General features: G+C 42.3%; 1 protein-coding gene across 4 annotated transcripts in view; it reads right to left on the bottom strand.

Moving 5' to 3' along the window:
* Positions 1-12,305, bottom strand: part of pard3bb (par-3 family cell polarity regulator beta b) — a 198,518-nt gene that overhangs the window by 95,838 nt on the left and 90,375 nt on the right. For 3 of the 4 annotated variants that reach the window (XM_035174410.2, XM_035174411.2, XM_035174413.2), the window contains exons 13-17: positions 11,405-11,590; positions 9,847-10,005; positions 6,339-6,492; positions 2,257-2,359; positions 1,687-1,865 (exon numbers count right to left, since the gene is read on the bottom strand). In XM_035174410.2, coding sequence (XP_035030301.2) covers positions 1,687-1,865; positions 2,257-2,359; positions 6,339-6,492; positions 9,847-10,005; positions 11,405-11,590 — 781 coding nt within the window. The remainder of the gene's footprint in view (positions 1-1,686; positions 1,866-2,256; positions 2,360-6,338; positions 6,493-9,846; positions 10,006-11,404; positions 11,591-12,305) is intronic. The other variant, XM_035174412.2, reaches the window with a different exon arrangement.

Raw genomic sequence — 12,305 nt, forward strand, 5'->3', positions numbered from 1 at the left:
ATGAAATGCTGAGAATGCAGTCTATGTTTCTGTTTTTTTTTTTTTTCTCCTTTACACAAACACAGCATCTAAACTACATGTTGTGGATGTTCACCCAAACAGTACTAGAGAAGAAGTAATAAAACTTTCTTAAAATATTACTGGGGGTTTGAAAACAGTAACAGGGCACCTGAGCTATTAGAGAAAACAGGGACCTAGAAATACAAGTCTAAAAGGATAAAAACACATCCTCAAAGATGGAGGTTCTCCTCTCTGAACTATTTCTGGATATATTACATCTTCATAATTTCACCTAAATCCTGTTCCCCTTCAGTCAGTATGGGAAAAAAACAACATCTTTTAATAAGCTGTTATTACTGCTGCTTGACGGTTTGGCAATGAAATTACGCCCTGACATCCACGCAAACATAAATTAAATTCACATGTCACATATTTGGTTTTCATCAAGTACGTACAAATACAAAGGAGGTGATGTACAGCTCTATAGTCTGTTAAACTCGTGGAATTGGATGTATATTATTCAAATCATCTCCTGCTCTTTTGTCTCATTCTCTCTCTGTCTCACACACACACACATGCACAGGCACACACACACACACACACACACACACACACACACACACACACACACACACACACACACACACACACACACACACACACACAGAGCTGGCAGTCGAGCCAGCTTAAGGAGGAGGACCGAGGAAAGTGACATTTGAAACAATAAGCTTTTGTTGTGCTTCTGAATCCACTGTCACATTACACATGAGCACAGCCATAACTACACACATACACATATTTCCAAAGCCGACTTCTGAACAATCACTGAAATGTCACCAAAGCCTTGCATCCAAATATCAGTTATCAAAGAGCCACAGGTGAGAAAGATGACGGGGGGGGGGAGACAGTGGGATTGTGGCGGCCGAAGAAAGTCGCCTCCCTGAACTGGTTTAGCATTATTAAAGGCCATAATGGATCTAATTTAATTTCTTGTTACATAAATGGTTCCTGCAGGTTTCAGCAAGTTCATTTCTTAAGACCTTGTTAAGACCATAATGAATTAAATTCTATGTCAAGTACGACTGATGAAGGAACATCTGAGTCACAGATTTACTTACACTTCCCCATAATTGAAGATAAGGTGAAGTAGTCTAGTAAAGAATAAACCTTATTCTCTACAGGCAGAGACATCAAGACGTAAATGAGTCATTTCTACAGTCAGACTGTTTTTAAGCCCATGGGGATCTTGTAGTCGAGAGGAATTTCCCTACAAGGCAAAACGACAATCACTTTCTCCCACAGACTCACACTCCCTCTCAACGTATACGTCCTCTGTGTCATCTGTCATTTACATCATTCTTACTCTGCAATACAAAGCTATATTTGATTAAGCAAAAGGGTTGAATTTCTGGCATATGGTTAAAATATTAACACAATCAGACTTCAATGTGTGATTTATTCCACATAAACAGTCGAACAATAAGAAAAAAAAGAATTTGTAAAACTCATGCAACAGGCATAATTGTTTCCCCACCTACATGCGTAGCTGTGCCTGTGTGTCTGTCAGTCTGCATGAGGCCATTGGTGCAGCAGCCATGCATCAGCATCAGATTACTTAAATCATTGTGAGGATAAGATGCGTGCAGCCACCATGCAGAGCAGATAAAAAGGAAAATATCACCCCACCAGTTTGCTGCTGGTTCTGAGTCGTACCCAGGTCCATGCTCTTGGAGGCCTTAACATGCTGGAACTGTCGCTGGCTCTGGTTCTGGCTCTGGTTCTGGCTCTGGTTCTGGCTCTGGTTCTGGTTCTGGTTCTGGCTGGGAGCCTGGGGCTGAGCCTGGCTCGAGATGTGAGAGTTTCCCCTGGAACAAATGGATGATACAGTCGTGACATTAATTTGTTGTTGGTAGAGTCTTGACAAAAAAAACACTCAGCTTATTTGTTTACTTTCCAGTTCTTGAGATTTTATTTTAATGATAATGCAGTAGAATTTTTTTATTTTTAATGTATTCATTCAATGTGTTCAAACACTTACTGTAAAAACACTCATTAAAACATAAAGTTTCAAAATAAATATACTACACTACTTATATTTCCTTGCATTTTCCCAAGAAGGACAACAACATATAGATACAACACATTTGGCGAAGAAGAAAAGTCATTGTTTGTTTTGTGCATAATCCCTGGACATAATTCATTTCTAAAGACTTCTGTCTGCCAACTTCACTCAACAAAACACACACTAACACAAACCATTCCTGTAGGTACGAGTGTTGTGTAGAGCTCGTGAACTCCTCCTGTCCGTACAGTTCCCCCTCGTCTTCCTCGTCCATGTGAGAATAACTCCCATTGGTCACTGAAAAGAAAAACACAGCTGAGGTCATATTAAATCCTTATTGTTTACAGTAAATAACAATAATTGGCATTTAAACATCCACAGAAACCTGCACGTCGCCACGACTGTTTCTCCACTGCTCATCAATATGCTGAACATTCATTAGCACACAACCATTCAGCACAATGCACGTCCGTCTCAATCTACTGAGACACTGATGAGCATCTGAGAGACTCTTGCCCTGTTCAGGAGAACTGCTCTGTTCTAGCTCTCTCATTGGGAAATGGGAGGAGGAACAATTTTCTGTTGTTAAAGTATTCCTACTCTACAAATGATGAGAACACAAGCCACCAGCAATAAGGAGAATATTAGAAGCACTAGAGATATCCAAACTCATTTGAGAGCTTCAGTGACAAAGGGTCTGCAGAATGAAAACTAGAGGGAGTGAAGGATGATAGAAAGAGTTCAACCGAGAGAGATAAGCAGCTGGATGAGAAGACGTATGAGAGAAACCTAAAGAGGATGAAAAGCACCCAGTCAAGGCAGCTGCTCTAAATGTGCAGAAGAGGCTGCAGATGCAGAGCAGTGATAGGGGGCTTGATAAACGAGTTTATGACAACTTCATACAAAGACTCACAATAAACCTGCGCACGATTTACATACAGTCATCACTTCTCAGAGCGCACGACACACACACTGGCCTTATTGCACAAAACTCACTGTGTGTCCTCTACGTGCTTGCATCCGCACATGTGTGACTGAAAGCCGAGATGTCTGGGGCAGGGGGGGGGGACGGCAGCATCTGAAGATATCGCGTCCTCTCATCTCCATCCCTCCCTCTCACGCTCCCTCCTCACTAATCACCTGCTTTATTTTTCTTCTGCTCCCATTCTTGCAATCTTCTGATATTTGGGCTGTCATTTATCTCTCCTTTCAGATCTCCCATAAATCATTTTATCTCCCACTCAGTTTTCAGCTGCTTCTCTTTTTTCTTAACTTCCTCCCTCCTCCTCACTGCCAAGCACCTTAATCAGCTGAACTGTCAAAAACACATTCTTCTTTCTCCACACACACACACACACACACACACACACACACACACACACACACACACACACACACACACACACACACACACACACACACACACACACAAACACACACACACACACACACACACACACACACACACACACACACACACACGAATCTGCTCTCCCTGACTCACACTATTTGAAGTGAAAAAGGCATTTGTGGTGTGGATGATAGATCAATAGGAGTTTGCTCCACTAGCAGATATATGAATCTTCTTCTATTGCACTCAACTTTTCCTTCCTGCTGTCTCCCTGTTGTCTGTGTTTGTCTGCAGTGTGCCTCCACCCGTTCTCTCTAAAGGTAAAACACCAAACAAGGATTTCATACATAAATTCTGCGCCCTGTGAAACATTATTTTAATGAAGTATATAGAACTGAACTCCGGGTAACTTCAGGAAAAAGACACGTACACATGTCAACTGGATTGGAGAGGTTATGGTGATGAGCGCCAACGCTGGTGTCAATGTGCTTTTAACCAAAAACACATGATCTCCGCAATGGAATTGAATTTGTTATGTCCTGCCACTGCCTGCTGCGCGTGAACACTCCGGAGATTTTCCTGTTGTCGTGAACGCGTCTGAGAGGAGAATCTTCTGCTGCGTTCTTCATACGTTAAAGGCAAACTCCAGAGAAAGTCCCGACCCAGTCGAGCAGACATTTTACAGTTCTTGTCTGAAAAAGGCTTTTGAGTACAGAGCTTCTCCAGAGCCACAGAAGACTTTAAACAACATTCTACAACTGTTTTCAGAGGCTGACTTGAAATAACCATAATGAGTGAAACAGATCTTCATGTGTAAAACCAGTTCTCCTTTAGTGAGTTTAAACTGTGTTAGATCCTCATCACCAAAATCCAACCTGAATAAACTTCAATAAAAAACAATGTGGAAAACTGCATAACAGCTTAAGCTAGAATACACCTAATGATATCATTTCATTTCGTGCTTCCACATTGATGAACTCTTTGGAGAGAGAGAGAGAGAATACAAACAAGCCAAGTGCAGAGTAAGGAGGCAAAAAGTCAGCGAGCCCAAGACTCGTGGTTGCAAACGTAATGAGATGCAGCGACGGATAAGAGATAAAGAGAAAGATCTAAAATGCAAAACTCAAACATCTGCATAAATACATATGTAGGGAATAATTAAAATCAATTTATTCTTGTGCAGAAGCACAGAAAAAGATCTCTTCATTTTAATTTGGACCTCAATGCCAAATAAAATGGACTCCGCATGTGAAATAGTTCATTAGGGGAGTAAAATACTGGCAACGACTCGCAGGCCCAGAGGAATGTTCTTACTGTACACAGGCACACACTTAACCTGGGTAACACACACTGATGTGGGTATGCAAATCACACCATTGCTGAATTTGAACAGCAAAGTGTATTCAAGGTCAAAGCTGTTTACCAGATTCAGTGTAAACACACGGAAAGCAACACTGTTTGATAGTGGCCAAATAAACCTGAATCAACACACACACACACACACACACACACACACACACACACACACACACACACACACACACACACACACACACACACACACACACACACACACACACACACACACACACACACACACACACACACACACACACACACACACACACACACACACACACAATAGCCATTAACACATTTCCAAACCAGCAGAAGTATCATTCAGTCACACACATTCACAAACACACATTTTAACAGGGATGCATAGAGGCAGATATCAACACTGGGGATAACACAACCAAGTAACACAAACAACACACACAGACACACACAGACATGCACATACAGATTATATAAGTGGATAGAGTTTGTGAAGAAGAGCGATATGAAGCACACATAACTAAAATAACTCTTAATAACAGGCTGAACCCAGCGATAGTACACAAACACAATAACCTTGAGAAGCACATTAAACAAATAAAGAGAGAGGGAGAGAGAGAGAGAATGAAAGGAAGAACAACAGGAGCAATCGTGTGGAACTAAAGAAGGAGTTTAGATCTGTTTTGTTTAAGTTTGTTTCATCTTGGAGACATTGTTCCTGATTATACGTGTGCAGTTCTTTACTTAACCTACTGCAAAGGACCAGCCCACCTCTGAGGCTGTTTAATGGCAAATAATACAGCAGAAAAACGAGAGGATAGAAGTCAGGGTAGGATCATGCTCTAGATGAGTTTATTTCGTTTTATTATTTGGACATTCTATATAAATCTTTGAATTATGATTATCAGTGTAGATCAGTAATATATATTAATTACAAATCAGGAAATGGCCAGTATGTAGTGTATTAAAATTTCCTCCAACACAGTTTACTCATTCAGCTTCTGTATTTCCCGAAAACAACATTTACTGCACTTTACAACAATATGGCAGCATGAGAAGCTGAACTCACTGACTAACATCAGCTATGGTCAGAATCTCTGTGTCGACTCAGCTGCCAAAACGATACCAGAGTTATGCACCGATACTATTTTGTAAAATGTGCCAAACAATGTGTGGGTTTGAATCGGCTTCCGAGCAAGAACTTTTCAAGATTCTCTGCTTTATGGTGTTAAAAAAAACAAGCCTGAGAATCTGACCTGGTGTCCGATTGCTACCGTTTTTTTGGAAACTTAGTGCAATGGATAAATTAATACTCAAAATGAATAAATAAAAGGAATTATTAAATTAAATGAAATAAAAAAATGTGTAGCCCTCTCGCTCACAGTGATTTTTGTATTCTCCCATGGGTCACTCTGACATTTTCTGAACATTTTACTGGGGAGCTGGCAGGAAAAGTTAGAAAATAGAAAATATCTGAAGAAAACTGACTTTTAGACATTAGCATTCTCACATACTCACATACTTCAGCGCATGTCTGAAGGCAATTCAAATGTCACGACTGCGAGTGTCTGCAAACACTTCACTCACCATTAGACCCATAGAGAGTGTTGGTCACCAGGGGGGGGTGGACGGGGCCGTTGGAATGATTGACCAATCCTGTCTGACCGTTCACTGGTCTCATCACCCCCGACAGACCAGAGGAGCCGTCAAAGGAGCGATTGGGTGACACGCCGGGTTGCTCCTAAATCACAGAGGGGGGGCAAGAACAACAAGATTTTATGACACTTTTAAAACATATGTCATACGGACAGATTATGGTTTGGCAGCCTAGAATCAATGCAGTGATGAAAAAGCAATAACTTGAAAATGTGCTCAAAAACAATGTTTGATAGTTTGGTAAAAACCTCTGTTTCTGTTATTCATCTTTTAAAATAAATCTTTTTGTGTAATTGCATGGTATGTGGATTACATTTCAACTGAGTGATGAGCAGAGGACTAAGTGGGGCCTGTGTAGTCGACTATTCAAACACAAATAGATGTCAAGACACTGAATAAGGGAGAGACTCTCAAAAGACAGTGGAGGGTCAAGGTGGAAAAGGGGACCACATTTCCCATGGCCCCCGAGAGTTGTGACCATCTTCCACACCGATCACTTTTCTTTGTGTAACTGTGCGTTTGTGTGTCTGAGTGTGTGGCAATGACAGTCACACTGACCCCCGAGTCCTGGAGGGACGGGCTCTCTCAGGGCCCTGTAATATTCACACAAAGCATCAGTTCCAGTGTCTCTTTTTGTGTGTACTTCTTTTCGGGAATTTAATTTGCATGTATTTGTCATCTGAGTGTGTCGAAAACAGTTCGTTTTCATTAACATGTATGCATATGTATGTCGTTGCGGTGGCGTGGTTCCGAGCACTTGTGTGTTTGTGTACAGAATAAGCCCCGCGCTCGCACAACAAAGAAGACATAACAGTGCAGTGTGTGTGATAAATCCTCCTTGTCATCTTCCTCTTTAAAATCCCCCCCTCCTCCTCCTCCTCCTCCTCCTCCTCCCCACCCAGCAGCCTCTCTCAAATTTCAACCCAGGACAGATCACTCTCCCCTTTCCCTCGCTGGCTCTCCACCAACACACATCCCATTAACCAGTGTCACAGAGCCATCAGATTACTCCAGAAAACACAAACACATCTTCAGGCTACTGAGGTATGAAAACAACAGCCATCGTTTGTTTTGTTTTTAATTATTCAATAGATTCAGTTCTTTTTGACAAAGCAGTTTTTTTTGGGGGGGGGGGATATGGTTTGGATAACTGGCGAATTCAAGGAGCTAGTTTTCTGTGTGTCAGCAGCACCACACGTGCCACTTTCCACATCAAACACTGCAGTGTGTCATTTACACAAGTGTTCAGCTCGCATAACTCTAAATGATAATAGTGTGTGGTTCCTATCAGGATGCTAACACGTTAAAAGATTATGATTGGCAGCAGGATTACTGTTTGGTAGAACTTTGAGGTCGTACATACTTAAGGGTGATATTACGATATACCACACTAGCCACAACACCCCCTGCCTTCCTGTCCTGCCTGTACAGACGATGGGTGTTGCAAAGCCCAGTGAAAGCAGCTCCTGAACCAACACAATTAGTAAATAAAGATAGAAAACGAACTAATACAATTCAGCTTGCTGCTGTGTAGGCTGGTAACTGTGATTAGTATCAACAATAATGATAAAGAGAGTAATTATCTTCAACATCTTCTATCAAAGTTGGAAACTCCGACATTGTGACGGCAGCACTGCTGATGTTCAAGAGCAGCGTCCGAATAAAACCATGAAACCTGCTGAATAAGAGCCACACTTACTTAGCCTGGCGACAGGGGGGGGGGGCCTTACTGAATGAAAAGAGCAGCTGGATAAAGTGAGAGACTGAATGAGCGCTGGCTGCAGATAAATAGAGTCAGAGGTGAGTCAGAAAGGGAGTAAAGGACAAGTACAAGAAAAGGAAGAGAAAAAAAAAGATCAGACGAAGGGAAGAAACAGCAGAGTGGTCCACTTGTGAAATGTTAAAAGCATCAATACCGAAGCCCCAGAAAAGGCTTTTAAGGTACAGCCTCTCATCTCTCTGCCTTTATCTCCCTCTTTTTTTTAATCCTATCCTCCACTCGTGAGACAAAGAGGAAGAACATGGATGCAACTTTGATGTTGGCAACAGCTTTAACCATCAAGGTATCAGTGGGGGAAGCCCTGAGCCCTGAACGCTCCAGAGACACCAGTTTGTTACAAGCACTTGCCTAAACCTAATGTGGTCTAATACTAGGAGGGGCGTTCTGAGAGTGCATACCTCCGCCAAGGGTAATGCTCTATCCCGCCATGTCGAAGCAGTGTTTCCCATTCATTATCTAGAATGCGGCGGCTCGCCCATGTTCTAAATTGTCCAGCCCCAGTTTCATAATGAACCACAATATGTCTTTACAATTCTAATAATAACATACGAGAATCAATAACTTGGTGTTTTGTTCTGCTGCTGCATTGTGTAGCTCTGTGCTCGCTTGTGTTATCGTCCATAAAGTATTTACTGTCAGACGTCATAGTTGCAGCTGCAGTTGTGCACGAACCCGTAAGTGGCATGTGATGTTGTTTTGTTTCTTACGTGAGAACTTGTCTTTCACTTTTCAGTGTGTGTGTGTGTGTGTGTGTGTGTGTGTGTGTGTGTGTGTGTGTGTGTGTGTGTGTGTGTGTGTGTGTGTGTGTGTGTGTGTGTGTGTGTGTGTGTGTGAGGGTGGACATACTTTATTTGAACTCACATACAGCTCAACACTTTGGTCTCTGTTCCTCTTTGTGTTGATCCATTTATCTGTCCATGTGTGTGTGTGTTACATGTTGTGAGTATACATATAATTCAGGGTGTATCAGAAGCTCTTTCACATACAGCACCATGCAATGGGCCTTTCACACCTGAGCCGACAATCATTCAAGCAGCAGGTTAAAGGCATCAACAGCCGAGAAAATCTGCCGCGAGGAAAAACATCTTTTTCTTACTATCAAAGAAAAGAGATGAAGAACACACACACACACACTCACAGAAGCACACACAATTCTGAATAGATAGCTGAAGTGTAAATGCTCTTTTGGTGCTGCCGGTATAAGAGCAGGGAAAAGAGCAGTGAGACTTCTGTCAAGTAGAAAGAGACAGAGGCAATGGACTGCAGGAAAAAAAAACAATAATGCTGAAGTCATTGAGATCCAGAAGATGAGGTAGCAGACACAGAGTGAGGATAAAGGAGGCGTGAATGGTTTTTAGTTCTTCTTCTAAGTCGAGTGACACAAGCGTACGTGTGCTCTCACTCACACAGCAGGTGTCCTAACCTAGATCCTGCTTTTCTGTGACAATTATTGTAAAGAAACCATCGAAGGTTCCAAGAGCCCAAGAGGACGTGTCCAAATCAACAGTCCCAAAATGTAACATGCTTAATTCAAATCATACAAGAAATCAGGAAATATTCCCGGTTAGAAACCTTGATCATTTAGTCATGTTCTAAATATCAACCAGACCATTTTGTCCAAATTCAGGCCCCACGTAAAACAAGAGAGTGTGTGTTTACCTTCAAAGTCCTCAGCACCACCAGCTGGATGGTCCCTCGGACGTTTCCCTCCTGTGACATTGACCGGCGGAGAGTCTCCATGGCCACATGATTGGAGCGTCCCACCAGCGTCTCTCCATTCACAGCTACCATCTGGTCATTGATATGCAGACGGCCATCCTGTACACATGCCACAAACACACACCAGTTTAATTCATACATGCGTGCATGCATTTCAGGAGTACTGGATTAGTGATGCACTGTATTTATAATAACAAAACATGAACCCCTGAAGATGGGAAGGGGCCTATGTCGGAGGAAATAGAGCTCCAGCCATCCGGTCGAACTGAATCTTTGTTGATGGGGTTAATTGCTCTTTTTCTACACTTTACTTGGGCAGTATTGCAACTCATTTATTGGCAGAAGACAAATATCTATTTAAGATTTTAAGCAGCCAGTAGGAAAGCTGTAACTTGAAGTGAAAGAGCCTCCAACAAAGACTGACTGGAGAGATGTGACTATGGAGAAAACTAAGATTTTGCAAAATGTACTGACAACAAAATGAATTGTGTCTTTGTAAACCTTGGTGATAACTGACCTATCATTGCATGAACTGACATGTATTGCAATAGGTGTTTTGTCTGTAGGATTATTTAGGTGACAACTGTTTGTTGTAATATGTAGTAATCTGATGTAAAATAAAGTATTTTTAAAAAATGTGTCCTTTTATAACAATGGGAGGAAACAGTGCAATTGATGGAGAGCTACTGCATGAATCCACACACACACACACACACACACACACACACACACACACACACACACACACAAAAAGACACATCTTTCCATGGCTTTCTGACTCCACTCAGCTTCAACCACAAAAACAAAGACGACAGTCGGCTCTGTCTGTGTGACTTCCCTGCTGTGTTGTTTACTGTGCAATGCCTCTACAGCAGATCTGGACAGGAATAGATGAGACATCTTTTTCTGTCCGTCTCCGCACAGACACTAAACGCTTCACAGGTGTGTGGGGGTGTGTGTGTGGGTGTCTGCTCCTCTGATTGCATGTTTGCTTTTCTGTCTCTCTGCTGTCCATGACATGTCAAGTTAGTCCTGGTGTTTCGGGGTCAAAGGTTAACAGCACATGACCAGCAGAGACAGCTGAAATAGCCACAACAGGTCGTCTCATATACGAACATCTGATCTGATCTGTTCATCCATCCATCCTCCATCCATCCATTATCTGCACTGCTTATCCTTTAAGGGTCCTAGGGGGGCTGGAGCCAATCCCAGCCGACATTGGGTTGGAGGCCTACATGGACAGGTTGCCAGTTTACCACAGGGCCAAAGTAGAGAGATAAACAACCATCCATACTCACATTCACACCTACAGGGAATTTAGAGTGTCCAATTAACCTAAGCTGCATGTTTCTGGACTGTGGGAGGAAGCCGGAGAACCCAGAGAAAACCCACGCAGAGGCAGGGAGAACATGCAGACTCCACACGGAAAGAGAACTTTGCACAGTGTTTATTGACTTTTTCTCTGCTCATTTGGGTAAGATGTGGAATATTATGTCACCTTGTATGCAGCCCCTCCGTGTATAATGGATTTAATGAAGATTCCCAGATCCTCTCCCGTCTCCCGGGACTTGTTTCCTTTGAGGCTGACGCCAAGCCCTGCCGAGCCGGTGTCGTTTAGAGGAACCTCGAACATGAGCTGCTCCTTTCCACTCTCCCAAACAGAGCCTGGCACACGGGACACCTCCTGGAGAGAGCGGTGGAGAAGGAGAAAGGTGAGGAGGGGAGACGGGTGAACAGGGTGAGGGTGAGGAGATGGAGGTCAGCCCATTGTCCTTGGATGGAGTCCAAAAGCTAAACTAAAAGCTTTTTAATTTGAGAGAAAATATCACAAGGAGCGTTGCAGCTAAATTTCTCCATGAGTGAAGAAATTGCGGCCCAAGTTTTTTTCTGAACTAAAGAAAAAGGAAAAAGCCATTTGTGCTTGGCTGCTTTTATATATCCATCATTTTTTTTTTTTCCTTCCTTCCTCAGCTCTGCAATATCAATAAAGTGACCCGTGCATTTTCAAGAGGTAATTGGAGAATAGAGCAAGAAGGACAAAAGCACTGAGCAAGAGGTAATACAGAGAGGAAAGAAAGATTGTGCAACAGACAGAGAAACAAGAAAGACAGACGGGCTTTATGGATAAAAAATGACTGTAATAAACCCAGAAAGATGGAAAACACACCAATCAGGGAGGAGGTATTGCAATAATGACCAAGTTTGAGTCGGAGTTAGAGGGAAAAACACCAGCAACAAAGGAAAAAGATAGTTTCCAGCCAGATCAAAATGTGAGTTTGAAGCTTGTGAAATCTCGCTGCATGTAGATTACACTCGAGGCCTAATGACAAGTTCAATATATATTTTTTGTTAAATACATATTTCCCTTCCAAATACTCAATAAACTCAGAAAACTTGTG

Source organism: Hippoglossus stenolepis, chromosome 13 (assembly GCF_022539355.2).
Source record: "Hippoglossus stenolepis isolate QCI-W04-F060 chromosome 13, HSTE1.2, whole genome shotgun sequence".
Lineage (NCBI taxonomy): Eukaryota > Metazoa > Chordata > Actinopteri > Pleuronectiformes > Pleuronectidae > Hippoglossus > Hippoglossus stenolepis.